General features: G+C 49.4%; 1 protein-coding gene across 4 annotated transcripts; it reads right to left on the reverse strand.

The window, feature by feature from the left end:
- Window positions 1-113: 113 nt before the first annotated feature.
- Window positions 114-21,860, reverse strand: DENND2D (DENN domain containing 2D). Of its 4 annotated transcripts, none has more exons than XM_086391742.1 (12): window positions 21,276-21,389; window positions 16,543-16,718; window positions 15,553-15,665; window positions 14,799-14,868; window positions 14,038-14,115; window positions 12,622-12,762; window positions 10,346-10,494; window positions 6,965-7,142; window positions 3,860-3,901; window positions 3,415-3,499; window positions 2,838-3,077; window positions 114-2,366 (listed from the first exon to the last, which is right to left on the reverse strand). In XM_086391742.1, the coding sequence occupies exons 1-12, from the start codon at window positions 21,331-21,333 to the stop codon at window positions 2,290-2,292; spliced, it is 1,407 nt and encodes a 468-aa protein (XP_086247868.1). In that variant the 5' UTR covers window positions 21,334-21,389; the 3' UTR covers window positions 114-2,289. The 4 variants fall into 4 exon arrangements, with proteins under 4 accessions (XP_086247868.1, XP_086247870.1, XP_086247867.1 ...); XM_086391744.1 differs by lacking the exon at window positions 21,276-21,389 and adding an exon at window positions 21,505-21,860 and having other exon boundaries at window positions 1,849-2,366; XM_086391741.1 differs by lacking the exon at window positions 21,276-21,389 and adding an exon at window positions 17,295-17,576 and having other exon boundaries at window positions 1,849-2,366.
- Between the last annotated feature and the right edge of the window lie 214 nt (window positions 21,861-22,074).

The following is a 22,074-nucleotide window of genomic DNA, read 5'->3' on the forward strand; positions in this document are numbered from 1 at the left end:
AATAGGTGTCCTCAGTAACTATAAACCAGATCTGTTTCTATTGTGTATAGTTCTATTGCTTGAATGAAGAGGCAAACAGCAAACGTTTAAACTATTGACTAAAATGAGGTATCTTACTATTGATTCTTATTTATTTCCATTTATTTCCATTTCCATAATCATGGATACACAATAGCTGTGCTGCTTTGCCTGGCAGCCAGAACTCTTTCTTGCACTTCTAATGATTCCATCAATTCCATGTAATCTTGATTACCAGTGGTAGTGAAACCTTTCATTTCTTTGCTAGAATGTAGCAGGAAAGGGAAGTTTTCACTATCTTTGCTTGCTACCAACTTCTGTAGCATCTGGGGTAGAGAAGTTCATATAAGAAAATGTTAGGGTAGATCAGATGTCACAAGGTAGGACAAAGGTAAAAAGAAGGAAGGATAATTAAATTTGGCAGGGTTACATCATTGTCTTATGAGATAGACACAGCAGAGGTTAACTGCCTACAGTGGAAACTGAGGTTTGGAGAAGCTAAATGGCATACCAGTGTCACAACGGTTGTTCCTTTTCCAAATGGAGACTAGAATCCGTATCTTCTGAATCCTGGTCCAGCATTATCTTCTACACTATACTAGGTTTTAGTGAGCTGAAGCTACAAACGGAGGTGCTAGAATCTTTTTCAGCATAATGGAAATCTGGAAGACATCTAGGTATTTGGTGTGTGCTTCCTTCAACTCTAGATAACCATCAACATGAGATCAAGGTATGTTTGTAGTAAACCTCAGTTGGTGCTGATTCTTATGAGCATATTATATACCTGGTTAGATGTCAGAATCAGCTGAAGAAGTTTTAAAAATATAGGTTCCCAGGTCCTATCTTTAATGATGATTTTGTAGGTTAAAGATGGAGCCTCATATTTTCATAAGCTCCCCAGGATTCCAGTCCTGAGATACAACTAGGATTAGGAACCACTGGCATAAACTACCTAAAAAAGTACACTAATTCTTGAAAGCTGTGAATAGTAGCAGCCTAGTTTGGGGTGGCATGTGGACAGTAGAACGTGCCCCCTGCAGCAGGTCTCTGTGCCCCTGAAATGAAATTATATTGACTTTAACTTCAATTTGGTAACCCCAGTCTCCTATTCCATCCTGCAACAACATTTGTGTTCTCTGTACAGGATCCAGGGGCCTCTGAGGGCCACCCACACATACACACATTAAAAAGACGGAATTTTTGAAAAACAGGATGCTTCTAAAAGTTTCCCATCCCTTACAGTATTTAAACAGAAGCTGTCAATAGAGATACAGAGGGAAGAGGGACCAGGTGACTACTAAACTTTGGACTTTTAAGATGATGATTCTCGTTTCTTCCGAGAGAAAAAAATGTCAATGTGGAGATCCCTCTGCCCTTAGCCAAAGAGTTGAACTGGCTTCTCAAAATAATGAAGTTGGAAGTAGGATGTCTAAAATGGAACGTTCCAAACTGGAAGTGATGGCCAGACAGACCTATTGATGGAAACAATGTAGTGTTCTTCACTGACTTCTTCAGCTGAGATTCCTACTGTCAAGTCACTCTCAATTTCAAATATTTCATGAAAGGCTAGCAGCCTTTCGCCCCAGGATGCTGGAAAGCACACCTAACTTGAACCAAGAACCACTGCTGTATCCTCAGTACTGCTGCTGTTGTTACCAGTATCCCTCACCTCTTCTAGCAGAAGGCTCTCCTGGTGCCCATCATTCCCAGACACAGCACCAGAGTTCTGGGCACTGTTGCCAGTCCTCTGCATCTAGTCCAGTTTATTCTCACATCTCTTGCCTTGTTTTGCTGGTTATCTCTCCACAGTGGAAGCCAGAGATACACATGTAAAGAGCAAGATTTTTGTCTTTATTCTTATCCTCACATGTCCACAGACCTCTGTTTATATGTGAAGAAACAACATTTGGGCGACAACTTGTTTCTCTGTAGAGGATTTTGTAATAGTGCTTCTTGGGAGAGGGCAGTTCCAGAAACTTCTGGGGCTCTACACCACCTCTACTACTGTTTCTTGCCCTGTGTCACCTCTGCATAAAAGGCAGCTATGTGCCCAGCTCTGTGAGCACAGAGGTCCGAGCCTTCCAAAGTCTTGAGAAAGCTGATTTCAGAAATCCCAAACTCAAGACACCAACTTGAAGCAAGACCTGGTTACCAGGACTCTGAAGAAGGCTGTGGATTCTATTGACTGAGAGCTTCACATCATACCGTGCTGGCAGGGGTCAAAGTCCACTACTGGCCCATAGGTCTAGGCAGTCCCCTTCACCACAGCTCTTATTTCACAGTCTTTTCCTTTGGTTTCTTCTGTTTCTTCTGTTCCTCATATTCACGTATTTTCTTTTGGAAATAATCTGTGGTGTTAGAGATATAGGTATTAGAGGCAGCTAATCTGGCCAGGCAGACTAAGATGAGCTCAAGAACAAGGGTCAGAGATACTCTCAATGTCTGCTGCCCATGCTTGCCCACTATACCCACATTCCCGCCAGGATCCCCATGCCATCCTAGGCCTTTGTAGATCTAGGTATTCGATTAGGCTTCTAAGGGGTCCTAAAACAGAATAATTAGTAGGAATTAGCTCTAGACTAAAACAGAAAGCAAAGATCCTCCTACTGGCTGATGAACAGAGCAACGTCTACAAAACGTCAGCCTCAGAGGCATTTTCTTAGGCTTCAGGACCTTTCTTTCCAACCCCATTTGATAAAATCACAGCTATTTCTGTGAACCTCTCTTAGAAGTGCCCTTCCCTCCCCTCCTAGGACCACACCTGATTTGCAGGCAGTGACCCTCTGGGCTTGGGTTGATAGGGAGCTTTCACTGAATACCTGCAGGAGGGTTCTTGCTCTTTTCGGCTTCCTGGATGAAAAGGGAGAAGAGCTGTGTCTTCACAAATTTCTTCACAAACCGGCGGTTGGCCTTTGAGGTCAGAGCCTTATAGAAGGCCCGTTCTTGGAAGCGGCCTTGCCCATTCACCTCCCGCTTGATGTAGGAAGCATAGTGGCCCACAGTCTTGACAAAGAACTGCACAAAAGGCCTTGAAACATGCTCATTGATTTGTTCAGAAGCTGCAGGGGATATAAAGAGACCATCTCAGGGGTAGCAGAAGGATGAAAACTACCCACCCTTACCTCCAAGTGGCTTTCATTGCAGGCTGAAAACTCTTGGGCAAGGGGTGGGGTGAGGCAGGGTTCATAATTAATGGTTGATGAAAATGTAAGACTGGAGATGGGTTCACCATTGCTTAGGAAGAGTAAAATCTCATACTTGCCCTTTAGGATCAAGGCCTCTGGGACTAGCCCAGGACTGCGGAGTGAATTCCTTTTAGTTTTAGAAGGGAATTGTTGGGAATCATGCCCTTAAACTCTTTGGAGAAAGCCAGAATAAGAGGGACCTGGGACTTACTCTGTGACTCCTTGATGCCCTGACTAAGAGATTCTAAGATGTCATCCTGAAGCTTGGGTGGTAGGATGTCTTTTTCATCACCAACCTAGGGAGAGGACAGAGTCAGCTCAGAGGTCAAGCAGTCAGGGAGGAGGTGTGAAGTGTTGACAGAGAACGTGAGGCATGAATTCTACACCCCATTCCACCCCCAAATAATTGGCCACATACAAGAGAAACAACAGAAGCTTCAACTCTAAACACTAGGAAGTCTCTGTCCCTCTGGTACGCGGTCTATGTCCTTGCTCTAAAAGCACTAACGCTGACTGCCTTGTGAAGTCACACTCTCCTTGAGAGAGGTGAAGTCTTGTTAGCATACTTAAAGTTTGTTAAAGTAGTGGAACTTTGATGAGCCAAGAGCAAGTGAGTTGGTTGTGGGTCTGCAAGGGATCTGAACCCAGACACTTACTGACATTAAGAAGGTTCCTTCACAAAGATTCACCAACAGGACCTGAAATAAAAATGGGACAGCTTGGTTTCTTCCCCTTTCTCTGTTTCTGCCTGTTGCTGTACCTTTCAGCCCAAGTAACAACAAAATCAGCATCTTCAGTTCTCATTTCCTGTCTGCTACACTCCTTTCTCACCACCCACTCTTTCCTGAGAAAAGGGTATGAGGGTATAGGAAGCAGGAAATAGGGGAGAGAGCTAAGGAAGATGGGGTATACAATATGGGTAAATGAAGCCAGTCACTCTCTTAATAAAAAAGCATTGATCATAGTTATAACTTCTATGTATGAAGCATTAAATGGCATACACTGTGCTCTGCACATCTTATCTCATTTAATCTTCCCAGTGCTCCTGTAGAGGCAGATACTGTGCCTGTGCAGGTGAGGAAATACCCAAAGAAGTTAAACTGCCTGAGGTGATACTGCTATCAAAGAGTAGCGCCAGTTTCCAAGCCTGTGTTGTGCTGTCTTTGGTAGCGCATCATTCTTCCTACAGTTCTTCAGTTCCCGTCCCTCTGGTGAGCTTTAGGACAGGGATGGGCATCTTTTGATTTTTTTTTTTTAATGCTTACAACAACTTTATGTACAATTGCCTAGAATTCCATTTTTAAAACTCCCACAGGGCTTCCCTGGTGGCTCAGTGGTAAAGAATCTGCCTGCCAGCACAGGAGACATGGGTCCGATCCCTGATTCAGGGAAGGTCCCACATGCCACAGAGCAATTGAGCCCATGTGCCACAACTACTGAACCCAGGTGTTGTAACTACTGAAGCCTGCATGCCCTAGAGCCTGTGCTCTGCAACAACAGAAGCCGCCACCATGAGAAACCCATGCACCAGAACTATGGAGTAGCCCCCCACTCTCTGCAACCACAAGAGAAAAGCCCACACAGGAACGAAGACCCAGCACAGCCAAAAATATATAAGTAAAAATTATTAAAATTCCCACAAGAGCTTTGGACCTTCCAGCAGGGAAGAGCGAGAGGAGAAAATAAGCCTGGGGACAAAAGGAGGAGGGAAGGAGAGGCAGTAATCACATGTTGGTAGGGTGCAGGTAGGACAAGCACAGGGCTGGAACTTGGGGAACCTGAGTTCTAGTATCAGCTCCATCACTGCCTAAGGGGCCTTTAGTCTAGACTAGAGATGACCAATACGCACCCTGCCAGTTAGATTCCAACCTACAGACCTGTTTCTTTGAGACTCAGAGAATTTTCAAATCATTGAATTAGTTTCCAATATTTAAATTAAAATATTCCACACAGAATTTGGATCTAGGGCTTCTCTGGAAAAGTCAGGAGTTCTAACACTGATCCACATTCAGAGGGAACTGAGTTACAGCTGCCTCCTTTAGGCAAGGCAGGTGCTCAGCAGTTTATCATAATCCCCCAAAGCCTGTGTTGGCCATTTAAATGCCTGCTGGGTCCCTCTGGTGAGGGATCCCTCCATGCACCCTTCTCCCAAATAAAAAGAAGAGAGAAATAGGAATGTGTGCCAAAAGACAGAGCAGGCACTGTAATTATCCATCAACAGGGGAGAAAAGTTGAACTAGTTCAGGCGTGAAACCACTTGTATACATAGGCTGAGATGCCTTCATTTAGGGCAGGCTGTTCACTTTGTGGGCTGGGAGGTAAGAGCATGTGTAAAGAATTTCTTTCTAAAGTTGTTCCCGGAAATCTTTCCAGTACTTGAGTATATTACTGTCTGTCCAAGGAGCCCTTCCAAAGAGCTGACCTGGGAATCAAAGAATGCCCCATCTCTCTCCCTGACCCCTAGCCGTCTCCCATCCCTACCCCCTGCCCATTTCATCAGCTGGGGCTCTTGGACAGCACAAGCTGGAGTCTGACTAGCCTTGGGATGTCTTCCTGCCAGGCCACTGGGGGAGAAATCACAGCGTCCAAGAAGATGGCGCTGCAGCATCAGGAAGTTTCATAACTTCTGGGATTGGGACACTTATTGAGTCGTATTACTAAACATGGGGCTGACACTCTGTCCCAGTTAGTCACAAGGCAGAGGTTGGCTCAAAGGGCATGTGTGCTCAGCAGTTCTGAGGACGGCAGGGCGGGCTGGGGAGACAAGGAAGAGAAACAGCCTGCTTCTTCCTGGCAGCACTGCAGAAGAGGTGCTTTGCTTCTGTCTCTGCTAGATTCAGGCATTGCCTGTGCAGCCTCGATAAGTGGATTGAGCTCTCTGGACCTTGGTTATTTCTTATATAAATGGAGGAAGTCCTCCCACTAGGACTTGTCACATGCCTCCAGTAGCTTACTTCGAGGCTCTGCCTCTTCCCTTTCTGTCTACACAGAGGGAGTCGGTGGTTAGCCAGACCAACCTAAGTAGCTCTTTTGGCTTGAGATTATAGTAATGTTCTATCTCTTGAAAGTTTCTATTGACAACTCAAGCAAAGCAGAAGTTGTTTTTCCACCACTGGAGGTAGGTTTATGTAATTAACACCCATTCTCACCACTGAGCTCTTTGGTGTATCTGGGGTACTGCCAAGACTCAAGAGGCTGACAAAATCAAAGGGGATTTGGACCAATATTTTCATTAACCAACTGAGCTCTAAGCTAATTGGAAGGATGACCCCTACTACAAAAAAATCTGCATTTTCAAAACTCATTGTTTCCAGGAAGACTGTTAGTTCACTTCCAAGCAATGTGAATAAATTCCAGTGGGGTGTGTGTTGTACAGACCAGCTGTGCTTGTCCATTCAGAAGAAAAATGAGACACCCAGGGCCTGCTCACTAGGACTAGCTAGCCTAGTACAGTTGGGCGAAGCCCAAATAAGCCATGTGCTGCCCCTTAAGTCCAAAGGGAAATCATTCAGAGAAGGGAGCAGGCACTTACTGAGTATCAGCTATATGTCAGGCACCAGGCTAGGTGCTTTATGCTGATTTTTTTCCCCTAGGATCTTTAGGGTCTAAGTGTTGCCATTCCATTTTTACAGATGAGGAAGCTGAGGCTTAAAGAGGTTAAGCAACTTGCCACAAAATCACACAGCTATTAGCAGCAGAGGTGGGATCTGGATCCAGGTCTGCCTGGCTCCAAATCAGGCCCCCTTCTTGCTGCATCGTACCTCTTCCATGGGGCTGTCCAAAACCTCCTGCCGGAAGCGCATTTGGACTCCAACCATGAAGGGAGTGGGGCAGCAGACAGTTCCCAGCAGGCTCTCGGGGACCACAGGTATGTAGGTGTGGGCCCAGCTGAAGGGGTAGAGCAGCGCGGCAGTAGCATGGATGCACTGAGACAGGGTGCTGGGGACAGGGCACAGAAAGTGAGAGTCAGAAGGGCCTGCCTAGGCCCCCACCCCCATGCCACCTCCCCACCGCCCGCCATTGACAGCAGCTGCTCATGCTGGCTGTGCCGGAACTATAGCAAGTCTGGGAGCCATGCCGGTCACAGAGCTTCTGGCTACCTGAAGCTGGGAGGGGAGGGGTAGAAACCAGAAGAGGCTGAGGCTCCTCTCGTCAAGTATGGGGCCTCTATGTGATTCTTTTCCACTGGGGGTGGGGTGGAGGGAGTGTCTTTAAAGAGAGGAGGAGGAAGAGGAAATGTCTTCCATCTATGAGGTAATTGATCATTGATGGAGTCCCTTCTTTATGCTCACTACTGTGCTAGGGATGTGGATACCAGGAAGCAAAAGACCAGCCCTGCTTTTAAGGCACACAGTGTAGTTAAGGAGACAAACATGTAGACACTGGAGTGCAGCAGAGAGGTCAAGTCTATTTCCTCCTTATCTCTCATCCCCAGGCTTCAACTCTCAGGGCTCCCTCTGACCACTCATGGTTATTTAAACTTTTCATCAGGTTGGTGCCTGAGCTTGCTTGGGAAATTCCTGGATTCCAGGAACCTCTGATCAGCAATTCCCACCCGGAAAGTACCCCCAAGAGGACTCCTCCACCCTTTCCAAGGAAGCATTCCCTGTGTAATTACTGCCTAAGTCACAACTCAGACCCAAGTCCCCTCATGCCCCCTCCCTTTAACCCCCTCAACACACACACCCTCCCTGTCTTCTCTATTCTCCACTAGCTTTAGTGGCTCTTCATTTCTCCAAACTGCCCCAAAGCCAAGGCCAACAAAAACACAGATGCGGAAACCTTGTTTCAATTCTTTGTATCAAGCTAGCACTTCCTGAGTTAGAAAGATGGAGTCTCTGAGAGTCTAGCCAAGGCTTAGGCTGACTGGAAGTCCCTTTCCTGGCTGAGTGGCAGAGATCTGAAATACTCAGTGTAGGAAGGAAGTGGGGAGTGGTGGGGTTTCCCTGAAGAAAGTTAACGCCTTAGAGGTGAGTCCTGCCAACCTTTGCCCGTGTCCAGGCCAGCTGACACCTGGAGTCCCCTTCACTTTCTAAACATTGATCCTAGGGGGCAAAAGCCAGAATTCCAGCTCTAGCCACAACAGAAACTTCTCAATTCCCTACAGCAGCAATCCCCAAACTTTTTGGTACCAGTAACCAGTTTTTTTCCCACAGACCAAGGGCTGGGGTTGCGGGGGAGGGGTGGGATGGTTTCAAGATGATTCAAGCACATTATATTTATCATGCTAATGATAATCTGTATTTGCAGTAGGTCCCCAGCATTGGCATCACTGCCTCAGTTCCACCTCAGATCATCAGGCATTAAATTCTCATGAGGAGCATGCAACCTAGATCCCTCGCATGCACAGTTCACAGTAGGGTTTGTGCTCCTATGAGAATCTAATGCCACCGCTGCTCTGACAGGAGGCAGAGCTCAGGTGGTGATGGGGAGTGGCTGTAAATACAGATGAAGCTTTACTCCGCTGCTCACCTCCTGTTGCATGGTCCAGTTCCTACCAGGCCATGGACCGGTGCCTGGAGGTTGGGGATCCCTGCCCTACAGGGCCAAGAGAGGAAGAGCTATGTCTAAAGCAAGAGATTTGCACTGCTTCCCACAAAGATTAGCCCACAACTGGTGCCTTCTGGGGCTTCCCAGGTGGCGCTAGTGGTAAAGAACCCACCTGCCAATGAAGGAGACAAGAGATGTGGGTTCTATCCCTGGGTTGTGAAGATCCCCTCGGGGAGGGCCTGGCAACCCGCTCCAGTATTCTTGCCTGGAGAAGCCCATGGACAGACAAGCCTGGCAGGTTACAGCTCATAGGGTTGCAAAGAGTTGGACATGACTGAAGCAACTTTGGATTGCACACACGGTGCCTTTTTGGTTATCACTGATTTTTACAGAATTTTCAACCCACAGACCCCACTGCCTACCCAAACTTCCTTTCCTTTAAAACTCTTGACATTCACCTGACCATCTGGTCTAACATTTGGGTCCCTAAAGTCCTTTCCTTCTTCTTTCCTAAAAGATAAAACCAGGATTGTCAGCTCAACATAAGCAGTTTTCTCCATCCACAGACATAAATGAGCCAACCTTCTACTGTCTTAAAATTTTTCTCCTGTCTCCATCTGTCACGTATCTCCCCATGTCTTAACCAGACTTGAAGCCTCTAAGAGGCAGAGACCAAGACATGATAGTATTCTGCTTCAACTATACACTATACAGGGATATACTCAACTATGAAATTATTATTAAGAAAAACAACTGGCATTTACCAGTGGGCCTGGCAGGGTGCTAGGTACCTAAAGTGCATTATTTCATTTAATCCTTACTACACTCTTATGAGGTAGACACAGTTAATCTGTCCAATTACAGATAAGGAGATCACGACTTCAAAAAGTTAAGAAACTAAGGACTTCCCTGGTGGTTCAGTGGTTAAGACTCTGCACTTCCAATGCAAAGGGTACAGGTTCGATCCCTGGTCAGGGAACTAAAGATCCCACACGCCCATCCATCCATAAAATAAAAAAATAAAAGTTAAGAAACTAACCTAAGGAACACCATGTTGCTAAAGGTAGAAGAAAAGACCTTGAATTGTTCTGCTGATTTCTACACTTGTGCTTCCTTTCAATCAGGAGTAAGTCTATATCCGCTTTAGGTCTAGGACCATCTTTTGTTTATCTGTATCTCCCTCATGCTTGGCATCTGGTTAACAGTTGACACACATTAAGTGTTTGTTGAATGAGTAAATAAATGGACAAATGAGGTGTGTTTGCCACTAGGATAATGGGTTTGACCTCCATACCATTGTACATACACCTTCCTGCCCTGTCCTCCCTTAGCCTTTCAGGAGCAGAATCCTCTGCATCCACCCTAACTGGTTTTCTCCTAGGCTGTCACAAGAATGCTTCATGCCCTTCTCAGAGCTAAATCACAAACCTCCTTCAGGCTTAGGCAGCAATCAAGTTTGGAGGCAGGAACAGGGAATTACAACAGCTATTACAGCAGCTATTTTCTAGGCTTTAGTGCAGATCAAGACAGTGTGGAGGAAAGGTGAGCACACAGGTCCTACAGCCTGAGTTCCTTGGAGGACCGTCCTGTCTGTCCCCTGGAACCCAGGGATGCCGGTCAGTTCAGGCGAGCTGCTCAGTGACTGCACCAACCTGAGACCTTCTGCCAAGAAGATGATTCTTCTTTCCAGCACTGCAGAGGCAAAGATCTGAAGAATCTGCTCAAAACTGAGGCAACGCATGAGAGAACGAAAATCCACATGCTCTAGGTGGGAATCCAGGGGCCGAGTCAGGGAAATGAACTGTCGGGAAACCAGAGAGAGAGGGTGTTACCACACTGAAAAATCACACAAGCCCCAGAAAGCTGGGTCTCTACCCACCTCTACCCTATCCTCCCCAAAAGAGTATATCTGATCCTACCTCCCTGCTACTAAAAATCCACCCATGGTTTCCCTCTGCTCGGAGGGTGATGATGCTGTAAACCTCTGTGTGGCCCACAGCACCTGCCTCCCTCACCACCTCCACCACCTGGCTTCCCCACATCAGCTCCCTTCTGTTCCTTCAGCGTGCCTTCCTTCTTTTCTGCCCAAGGTACTTCCCTCCCCTAGGTTGCCTTTCATTAAAAAAAAAAATATTTATTTTGTTTTATTTATTTATTTGGCTGCACTGAGTTTAAGTTGCAGCATGTGGAATCTAGTTCCCCGACCAGGGAATGAACCTGGGCCCCCTGTATCAGGAGCATGGAGTTTTAGCTACTGGATCACCAGGGAAGTTCCTCATTCTTTTTTTTTTTTTTTTTTTTAAATTAGTTAACTAGTTTTTCATTGAAATGTAGTTGACTTACAGTATTTTCTCTCTTCATTCTTATCCTCCTTTATATCTCAGAAGCCTTCCTTGGCCACCTAATGCAACACACGTTTCTTATCATTTTCTCATGTAGCATCCTGTTTTCTTTTCCTTCCATAAATATAATTTTCAATGATATATTTATTTGTGTGTTTATTTAAGTCTGTCTTCCCCAGTAGACTTTTAGCTCCATGAGGTCAGGAACCACACTTGTTTTATTTGCCATTTTGTAGCCAGAAAACAGCTGGCTCAAAACTCAACAGTTTTTGAAAAACTGAGATCATGGCATCCGGTCCCATCATTTCATGGCACATAGAGGGGGAAAAAATGGAAACAGTGACAGACTTTATTTTCTTGGGCTTCAAAATTACTGTGGATAGTGACTGCATCCATGAAATGAAAAGATGCTTACTCCTTGAAAGAAAGCTATGACAAACCTAGACAGTGTATTAAAAAGCAGAGATATCACTTTGCTGACAAAAGTCTGTATAGTCAAAGCTAGTAGTCATGTATGGATGTGAAAGTTGGACCATAAAGAAGGCTGAGCACCAAACAATTGATGCTTTTGAACTGTGGTGTTGGAGAAGACTCTTGAGAGCCCCTTGGACTGCAAGGAGATCAAACCAGTCAATCCTAAAGGAAATCAATCCTGAATATCCATTGGAAGGACTGATGCTGAAGCTGAAACTCCAATACTTTGGCCACCTGATGGGAAGAGCTAACTCACTGGAAAAGAACCCAATGCTGGGAAAGATTGAGGGCAGGAGGAGAAGTGGGTGACAGAGGATGAGATGGTTGGATGGCATCACCAACTCAATGGACGCGACTTTGAGCAAACTCAGGGAGATAGTGAAGGACAGGGAAGTCTGGCATGCTGCAATCCATGGGCTCACAAAGAGCTGGACACAACTTAGTGATTCAACAACAACAACAAGCCGGAAAATAGTACAACTTGGGGCCTAGCAAGGCTTCCACACTTTTTTTTTTTTTTTGAGTAAGTGAAGATGCCTAACCCCTCCCGTTATTTTGATATGGGAAAGCCAAAGTTCAGAGGGACACACAGAATATCCGGAATACCAGGGGTCAAGACTGGGATTCTTAAAACAATGTTCTACTTGCTGCTTTGTCTGTTTAGTGTCTTAAAGAAATAGCATCCCCAGTATCAAATGGGTGGGGACTCAGGGGTGGGGATGGGTGATAAGAAAAAGACAGGTGGAAGCCATAGGCAGGGATAAAGGACAGACACAGGGAGATAAGGGAGGTAATGGTGAAGAGCAGCAGTTTGGGAACTGGAGGCAAAGGCCATTCTAGTACTGGGAGCCTCCATTTACCATAGTTTATTATAAAAAAAAAAAAAAAAGATCTTGGTTACTTGAACAGTAACTAGGTCTTTGTGAGTATCAGGTTGAGGAAATCAGAGAACTGGGGTTTAAGTTCTGCCAATAATTTTAGCCAAGTGCCAGTCCCTGCCTAGCTCAGTTTCTTAGAATGTTAACCTGGTAAATGGGCACACTGTGATGGGAGGTGCTGCTGGAACCTGCCCCCTCCACCCAGGGAGGGTCTCCCCCATTTTGCTCACCCACCTCAGTGCCTGAGTCAGGAATGAAGCTCTTGAGGGTGACAGTCTTCCCAGGAGCGGGGAAAGCTGCCTCTCGGAGGCCTTGCATGAATGGGTAGATGATGGCCATGGAGATTTGATGCCTCTTTTCCACTTCATCCAGGATCTGTATGGAAAAGAACCACAGGAGACATAACTCGAGGGATGCTCCTGGGCTGCCAGCCAGGATCGCATGTGTAAGGTTGCTCCGGCCAATCCTTAACTGGGTTCTTTCCTCTTGGCAGAAACCAGTCTGCTGTTTATCTCCTGCTCAAGACCTGATGTTTTTCCTAGCCTTCTTCTTTTCATCCTCTCTCTGCCACTTCATGTTCCTCCCTTCTCCTAATGTCAACCTGAACTGCCTTCTCCAGGAAGTCATCCTAGAGTAAACTCCTCATTCATGATGGTACCATGTTCATTTGTGCTAGCTGAGGCCTAGAAGCTGGGCCTTTTGGGTGCCACTCTGACCTCCAACTTCTACTGGAGACACCCCAGGGCCAGGGACGGCCTCCATCTGCAGAACCCTACACAGATGAACCATCCACCCAAGCAAAGGCTGATGGAGTTTATTGCCTTCATCCCCCAAGGGGTCTGTCTGGGGCAGAGCCCTTTCTTGGCTACTAAGACATGCCCCATGGGCTTCCCTGGTTGCTCAATTGTAAAGAATCCACCTGCCAATGCAGAAGATTCGATTTCGATCTCTGGGTTGGGAAGATCCCCTGAAGAAGGAATGACAACCCACTCAGTATTCTTGCCTAGAAAATCCCATGGATAGAGGAGGGCTACAGTCCACAGGGTTACAAGAAAGTCGGACACAACTTAGCGACTAAAACAACAACAGAGAAGAAGAAAAAGACATGCCCCACCCATCCTGAAGGACTCCTTTCTAACCCCGGCTCAGGTGTCCTGGCACAAGAAGACCTCAACTTCCCCTCTATTCTGGAAGGAATCAGAGGGAGTCCCTCAAGCCCCGTTGTATAATTGTCTTTATATTTGTTTAGCATTCTGTCTTCTCCATATATCATGTCATCTGCACCTCACATCAACCCATGAGACAGGAAGATGAGGCATCATTACCTGCATTTGACAGATGAGGAAGCTGAAACTCCCAATTTCTAACCTGTAGCTCTTCTCATGTCCTACTTCAGCTGCTTTCTTACCTTGCCTAGACTCAGGGGCAGTGAACTCTCTGCAGGGGAGACAGTCTACTAGGTTCAGTTCCTACTTTTCTCTAAAGCCAGGTGAAGCCCACGCCCCTCTCTGCCTGAGTGTCTCCAGAGTGCCTCGCCTGACCCCGAATGTCGGGGAGGAGCGCCAGGAGTTCAGGCAGGGCAGGCAGCCAGGCCAGAGCTGGAGGCCAAACAGGCCTGACAGGACTGGAGGAATCCTGTTCCACCCCTACCTTGGAGAACAAGCCGAAGCAGCCGATGCAGCTGATGATGCAGTACACCCTGGGGAGGCGAGGACCATGGCCGTCGGGCTGGGGAGGGACAGACAGGCTCCTTCAGTGTCGCAGCCTCTCCAAGGCCTCTGCCCAACTGGGGTTGGTGGGGCACAGGGCTGGGGGCTGGGCTGGGGGAATCCCACTCCTGGGACAGGCAGCTGGGAAGGCCAGAGCAGTCACAGAAACCAAAAGACCATGGCCTTGAGGGGGCTGGTTGGCTTACGGGCAAGCACTGCCTCTGTTAGCACCAACACCCTCAAGGGGTTGACAAGGAGGGAGCAAGTGTGTTGTAGAGACATGAAACAGCTAGGAACAGTGTGCTATAAAAGTGACTTGGGGAGACCCAAGGATTGAACCTCATGGTCCCAATCCCAAGCTAGGCTCTGGGAGGGCCCAGGGGCCAAGGAAACAAGGCCTAGATAGAGATGGTGGAGAGCAGATTAGAATGAAGCATCCCACAGAAGGGAATGGTTGAAAGCTGGGCAGAGTAAAGACCCAACCCCAGCAGCAAAGGTGCCCTGTAGGTGAGGAGGGGTGTGTGTCTCCGTTCTTGTGAGGTTGCACAGGGCACTAATATGGCAGCAGGTGCTGGGCTGTGCTCTTTCTTTACAACCACCTCTGCCAAGGAGCCTTGGCTTTTGCTACTGAGGCTGGAGCAACCCCAGCTGTGGGGGAGAATAGGATGCAGAGAGGAGGGGGCAGTTCTGAGCTGCACAGACCAAGAGGCGCCTGCAATATCCAATCTTCCTGCTCCCGTCCACATTGGTCAGAACGAACGAGAAGGTCTCCCTGAGGAAGAGCAAACAAGGACCCGGTTTGTACTAGGTTCTAAAGCAGGAAGGCAGTCGGCATCAGGGGGGCTGAGCGGGGAGAGGAGGGCCAAGGGAGCTGCTGAGGGATCCCGAAAGTAATCATAACACCAGTCAGTTTATGTAAAGTGCTTACTGGTGTCAAGCTCTAAATGCATCATCTCATTTAATTCTCAAAACAACTCTTTGAGGAAGGTTCAATTACTAAGCCTCCTTCAAAGATGAAGAAACTGAAACTCTAAGGGAGTATTTCTTATCCAAGGTCACTCAACTCAAGGTGGTAAAGCCAAAATTTGAGCTCAGGCAGTCACATTCCAGGACTCAAGGCGTAAAGGGCTTTGCCATGTAAGGATCTCATTAGTGGCCAAAGGACTTCTTTAGTGTCTGTCTTCTGCCAGAGGCAGTCAAAGCACAGTGACAATGTTTCTAGGACAGGAAGGAGAACCTCACCCTCTCTGGATAGAAGGGACTGGTTAATCTGTTTAGTTAACATCTCTTGCCTCGAGAGACCCCAGGCAAGATATTAAAAAACAAATCAACTCCAGTCCCTCCCCAACAGGAAGGAAGCTGGTGAGAAATCCAGATGAAGGGGGCACAGGAATTTCGTGGTTCACACCGTTCCCTTCTCCAATCTCAGCCCCCTGTCCCAGAGCCAAGCCATTACCTGGGACACTCAGTGAGTGGGGCCCGCTCGTTCCCATCTGGGAAGCAAAACAAGGGGATGGCTCCGAGCAGCCGCTCCTCCTCCTCTTGTTGACCCCGAAGCAAGTTCTCTCGCTACAAAGAATAGGAAAAGAGACAGGTGGGTGTGGAGGTAGGAGCAGGTGGAGAGGGCTTAGGGTCTGGCGAGCTTCTTTGGAGGCTCCTAAGCAGTCTGAGAAGCTTTTCCACTGGTGTGGGACTTAAAGCTTGCCTCTGTGCCCATCACTGCACACAGACTGCATTCTGGGTCAGGCTGGAACAATCCCACAGCTGGAACAGCCACTCCTAGGCCAAGTACATGAACCTGTGTTGGACTTCAGTATCCTTAATGGTGTTCATGGTCAGGAAGGGGGGCAGGACCACGCTGAATACAGAAAGGCGCAGAGACCACCCAGCTTCCTGGAAGGACCACATCAGAGAGATACCACATCTGAGAAGAGAAGCGGCCAGCTCAGTCGCCTCACCACCAGCTCAGTTGCCTCACCGTCAGAGTTAATGAGAAGGGTGCCCTGACCCCACCCCTTCACCCGCCGCAGGACCAGACAAGAAGGAGCCTGATGCTTGGGCTGGGGCCTGCCTGCCCTTCCCTTCCCCTCCCACTCACCCCAGGGAGGGGATTCCTGCAAGGACCTCTGGCAGAAGGTAAGCTTCTCAACAGGGTGGCTGAGGATGGAATTGGGAAGTACTAGAAGGTCCCCCCAAAGGCAGAAGAGCTAACCTAGTTTCTTGGCTAGGGAACCTAGGTCTGTTCACCATAAAGAGGCCAGACCTAGATTCTGTGGATGATAATGGAAAACAGGGCTGGGTCTGAAGGAAATGGGAGCAGTGAGTTCAGGGCAGCTCCAGTGAAGCCCGGGCAGGGTGGGTAGGGGAAGGAGAGGGCACACCCCTCCCCATTGCCCCTCAAACATCTGAACCCTTGGCCCCCATTGCCCCTTCCTTCAGTCCTTACCTTGGGAAACTGGTAGATGATCCTGGGCTCATAATCTTCCCCTGAGTGCTTTCTTTTGAGAGAAACCACGAGGAGGTATTCAAAGAAGTGCTGCCCTCCAGCTAAGTTGGGTAGACAGTGCTCCAGGGCTCTTTCTGGTTCCTTCACTACTTCTCCCAGATTCTCCTGGGGAGGTCCTGAAATCAAGACAGCAGGGCCCATGGGTATCTCACTGATCTGGGGTCCTAGTGGAGGCTGTGGGGTTCTGGCAACTTCCGCACCTCCAGGCAGCCATGCTCACGCCGAGGTCCCCGGAGCCGGCCCAGCACCTCACATCCCAGCATGGGCTCAGAGCCAAATGGGCAGTTTCTGTGCCTGCCTGCAACATGTGGAATCACCAGGAGTCAAAAGAAGGAAAGAAACCACTGATTCAGAAGCCAAGGAAATGTACCGGGGAGGCTACCTGGGAGGCCTGCAGCCCCAGGGTAGTAGAGATTCTGCCTACCTGAAGCAATACACACCCCAAGTCAACCTGGACTCAGGCAATCAGAACAGGCCAAGGGCCACGTGGCTGTGACCACACCAACCCCCACAGAGGGCATGACCGGCTCTAAAAACCAACAGGGGAAACCTCCCGGCTCGGTCACATGGGAGAACCGAGTGGAGGATGAGATATAAAAGGAAGAAGAAAAAGCAGTATTTCAAGGGGAAGAAATAACCCCAACGAAGAGGGCCATCCTGGAAAAAAAGGAAGTAGGTAATCTAGTCCAGACCTGCTCGGTGTAGAGGCAGTCGTTTGCGGAAGCGACTGAGGATCCCGCCTCCTGCTTGTCTTTCCATCTTCTTGGGCCTGTCAGGCATGAAGTGCCCCCTTTCCTCCAATACAGACAGGCTAGAGAAAGCCTGAGAAACCCCCTGCCGTTTCAGTCTCCAGCAACGACTCTATGCAGCCAAGCCACGCGCTGTCTTCCAAATAGAGGAGCGCTGTTTCCATCCTGTGCACCCAACGGTTGAGCAAGAAGACTGCGGCGGGACCCAGGAAGGCAGCAGAACGCCTGCACCGACAGAGGCAGCATCCTGGCACTGCAGCTCAGACCTCAGCTCCTCCCAAGAGCCCCAGGGTGTGGTGAGAGAAAAGGTCATAGGCAAACACCCCCAGAGCCCAGCTGCTTCTGGGCTAAGGGCTTTTAATTCTGGGCTGAAGGTTGTGCAATGTATTTATGTACAACCTCTGGACAAGGAAGAATGCCTGATAACATCAGACTGTGAGCACCGGACCTCACCAGCCCCAGGACCAGGATCATAAATCTCCACAACTGATCATTCACTTCTTAACCTCTGCACTGCCCCCTGCTGCACTCTGGGATGTCTAGGACTTCAAGACTGCAAGCAAGAGCATGGACCAAAGACTCCTCGCAGCAAGGTTGCCACGGCCTCCCCTGATTAACATCAATAGACTTGACCTCATCCATTATCTAGGTGGAGAAATTGTTTAAGCAAGAGCAATTCCTAGATATTAGCACAAACCTAAGAGTCTCCTCTCCTGGTGGGGAGATAGAGAACAAAGTCCATCTCTGGGCTGGAGAATTCCTGATATCTCAACAGGATCTTCCATGGTGCATCTCTTACCCACTATGTCCTAAGGCAGACTTGTCTCACTGGAACCTGTGCCAGGGATCCAGCAGAGAACTCCTCCCCCAGATAGAAAGCACTGACTTAGGACATTCTCCCTGGCCTACAGTCTCCCTGAACAGTCCCCTGGAGGGGACTGGTTGCATCAGCAGCCTAAGGGGCATTCAGTGGAATAGAGAGTGTCTACCCCACCCCTACTCCTGCTCAGTCTTTTTTCCCAGATGGTCCAGGTCAACAGTTCTACACAAGCTAAAAGCGGAACAGCTGGCCCCTGGAGCTCCTGTGAGCTGTGTCTGGAGGTTGGGGAAGAGAGACAGAATAGCAATCCATCACCTGGGATTCTCACATAAACCCTTGAGTGTGTAAATGTACATGGTAAGAGAGAAGGACTTTTGCCAAGATGCTGTACCTAAGAGGAGCCTGGCAGCAAAAGGGTTTGATGCCAGTGTCTGCCACTCCTGCAAAGAATCAATAGCCTTCTGGGAGAAAAGTGAGGTGCTGAAATAAGGGAGACAGCTGCTTGCTCTTAATAGCTTCAGACCTGACTTCTGTGGACTAGTAAAATCCGGTGTTCAGTGGCCCAGCCACGACTCCAGGGGAGAACGACAGTCACAGTAAATAAGAATGTTACAGTCTCTGCAATGGTGAGAACAGTGACCCAGAACACTCAGATCTGTCACCACACATTACTTGCAGTCTGTACAGACAGGCTGCACAATACTCACCACCAATCTGAGGAACAGGCATCTCCTGATCAGAGGGGGAAACTGAGGCACAGGGTAATTCAGGGACTACTTGGGGAATACAACAGAATCTCTTGGGGGTGGGACTTATGAGAGTTTCATGTTCGTACTCCTATCTTCTGGATGCAGTACACACCAAACATCTCACAGATGTGGGATGCCTCTTGTTTGCAAAAGACCTTGGGAAGCAAAATCTTTTCACTGATCATTCTGGAACCTAAGGAAATTATTTCTTTCCCTAAATCGTTTGGGTTGCATATTCAGCCCATTTCTTCCTGCTTTATCGGAAAAGCCAAGAGAACAGCAAAACTCACAAACTCAAACAGAAGGACTCTTGGGCTGCAGACCAAGAAATCCAGCAAAAAAAAAAAAAAAGATTGCTTCCTTCTCCCTTTCAAAGGGAGTTAACAACAGAAGAGAAAAGGTCCATCAAACACAGGTTTATAATGGGTCATCTCATTTAAGGGCTTCTCACTAAACAACAAAATCTCGTTTAATCCCCAGAGCCCTGGAAAGGAATTATTATCCTGAATTTTAAGTACAGGAGGGAACCACCCTTTCTAGAGAAGTCAGAAGTCTGGTTACACTTGTTCCTCCACCAGGAAGCCCCTCCCACAGCCCTCTGAGGAAAAGTCCCAGAACCAGCTGGAATATAGGTGAGGAGACTTTCTGGGACTTTGGTCTTGAAAGCTTCCTCTTCTAGCTCAGCCGCTCTCAATCCAGGAGCACTGCCACTCCTCCCTAGAGGATGATTTATACTTGCTCCTGTGTGCGCGCACACATGCACACACACACACACACACACACATATGCACATCCTCCTAACCACACAGTTGCCTTGGAACCAAAAGGGCAAAAGAGGGAGGGGAAACTCCAGGGAAGGTGGAGAATAGTACAGAAGATGAAAAGAGCACACTCTTCTGCAGGCTGCATGCCAGACCTCAGGACAGGTAATACTGGCTGTGCATCTTACAGTTCCTCACTGTCCAGGAAGCTCCTCCAGTCACAATTATCAGCCTTGTTCTGGTAACAACTGGAATGTTTCCTCTGGGTTGCAGAAGCAGCCATTCACACAGGTCTCTCTCAACCCTTCCATTCACACAGGCTTCTGAGGATTGAGAGAAACAAAGGAGACGCCAAGACAGTGTTCTGCAGAGAAGAGAGGCCACCAGCCCCACCCTGCCTCTGCACCTGCCACCACTCACACCCAGGGCTCTGTCCCCACCTATAGTCTCTGACCTCTCTGCCTCAGCACAGGTAGAATGACCAGATAGATAATGAAAACCTGTGTTCAGTGAGAACAGCCAGGGCTGGGGGTGGGGGGCAGGGGTAATGGCAGAAGGAGCACTGATTTCCCCCTCCAGGGCTTGGAATAGAAGGAGGTCTCACTCACTGTTTTCACTGCAAATGTTAGAAGGGGTAGGCTGTCTGGGAATGACCCCTACTTTTCCATTGGTTCCCTGCTTCTCAAAAGGTGGGACCTCTGGACAGAGTAAAATTGTGGCTGCTGAGCCATAGGACTGGCTAGTGGTAGCAGCAAAAAAAAGTTTGCTGAATAAAAAAAAAAAAAAAAAAAGAAAGAAAATGATTTCTGAATTCTCTTCCTTCCAAAACCCAGTGCTCCAGCTGAGTAGAAAGGAAACGAATATTGACTTCTAATTTAATTCCTACAACCCTGGACGGGAGGAATCCTTTTCGCTTCTCTAAATGAGGGATCGGGGATAAGGGAGGTTTGACTTGTCAGGTTCCCAGGCTCTATGGAAGCATCTGAGCAGGCTCTACCCCGGCTCTGCTAGAGGTCACATTCTCCAGGTCTCCTCTTCGCCCTTGGGTGCGGGTTGGGGGGCGGGGCGGGGGTGACGTAGCCGGGAAGAGAGGTTTTGTAGCCGGCGGCTCTGCACGGGGCAGAATCGAGGGCTCCCACGAGGGGACTCTAGGGTTGGGGAGGGGCGGGGCAGGGCGGTGGGCGGCCCGGGGCAGAGGCAGGGTCTCCCGTGAGGGCGCCGCGGCCCCGGCGCTGCAGGCACCCTGCGGTTGCCCCACCAGCTTCCTGGCTGGAAGGACACGTGGCCCCGGGGCCCCACAGCGGTTTCCTCTGGCTGACAGCCTCCGCTTCACCCTCGCTGGCGTGGCTTCTCCTCTGACCTCCTACCCCTTCCTTCCCCATCCGCCCGTTTCCACCTCTACCTGCGCCCTTTCTCTCTAGCTCGCCTGACCCCTGTCCAAGCCCCCGGAATGCCCCCCAGACCGCTCCCCTATCGATCGCGACCCTCTGCAACCCCTGCCCTGGCCCCCCGCCCCCGTCGCCTCCCGTCCTGGTCCGCGGTCCCCCGGCCGTCCCCGCGCCCTCGCCCGGACGCGCCCCGGCCCGGCACTAACCCCAGCGGCCGCGCTTCAGCCTCAGGCTGGCTCGGAGGCGGCGGCCGAGCCCATCCATGGCCCCTCGGGTGCCGGGCGCCCGCTCCCAGGTCCGTGGCGGCCCCGCCCCCCAACGCGCGACCTCCGCCGGCGCGACACTTTCACTTTCCCGCGGGGTGGGGGAGGCCGAGGGAACCCGCCCGGGGCGGGGCGGCGCACCTTCCGGACTCCGGCCCAACCCCCGGCGCACCTGGGCGGGCCCGCTCTTCCCTGGGCCCCAGGCGGGGCGGCGTGCGGTGACAGAGGGTACCCGACGCGCGTCCCGGAGGGGCGGCACCACCTCGCTCCCACCCTTCGTGCGGCGCCCCGGAAAGTTTGACTTTCCCAGCCCCGCGTCTCCACGAAGTCTCCCTCTACCTCCGCGGCAAGCGCGGGGAGTGCCCGCTCAGTGAGCGTCGGTGCACCTTCCAGGTAGCTCGGGCACGTAAATCCAGACGGAGTTTTCAGCGACTGCACACCTCTCCAACCCTTTCACCTCTACCGCCTGCAAGGCCTTTAGCCTCTGTCCAATTCCAGATCTCTCGCTGTGTTTGTCCTCCGCGGGGCGCGTATCCCTCCCTGCGTTGCTCTTTTCCGTATTCCACTTATCCAATTAAAGGACCGGAGCCCTGTGGGCTCCTGAGGAGGGACTGGAGAAGCGGCTTAGGGTCTGGACCCTGCCCTCCATCCCGCCTGTTCTTGGGCAGTTCAGTCAAAAGAGGGCAATCCCCACCCTGCCACGGCAGAGACGTGAAAGTCAAGAATAGAAAGCTTTTTGTAA

The sequence above is a fragment of the Bos grunniens genome, chromosome 3 (assembly GCF_055505025.1).
Source record: "Bos grunniens cultivar Pamir isolate PY7600 chromosome 3, Bosgru_T2T1.0, whole genome shotgun sequence".
Taxonomy (NCBI): domain Eukaryota; kingdom Metazoa; phylum Chordata; class Mammalia; order Artiodactyla; family Bovidae; genus Bos; species Bos grunniens.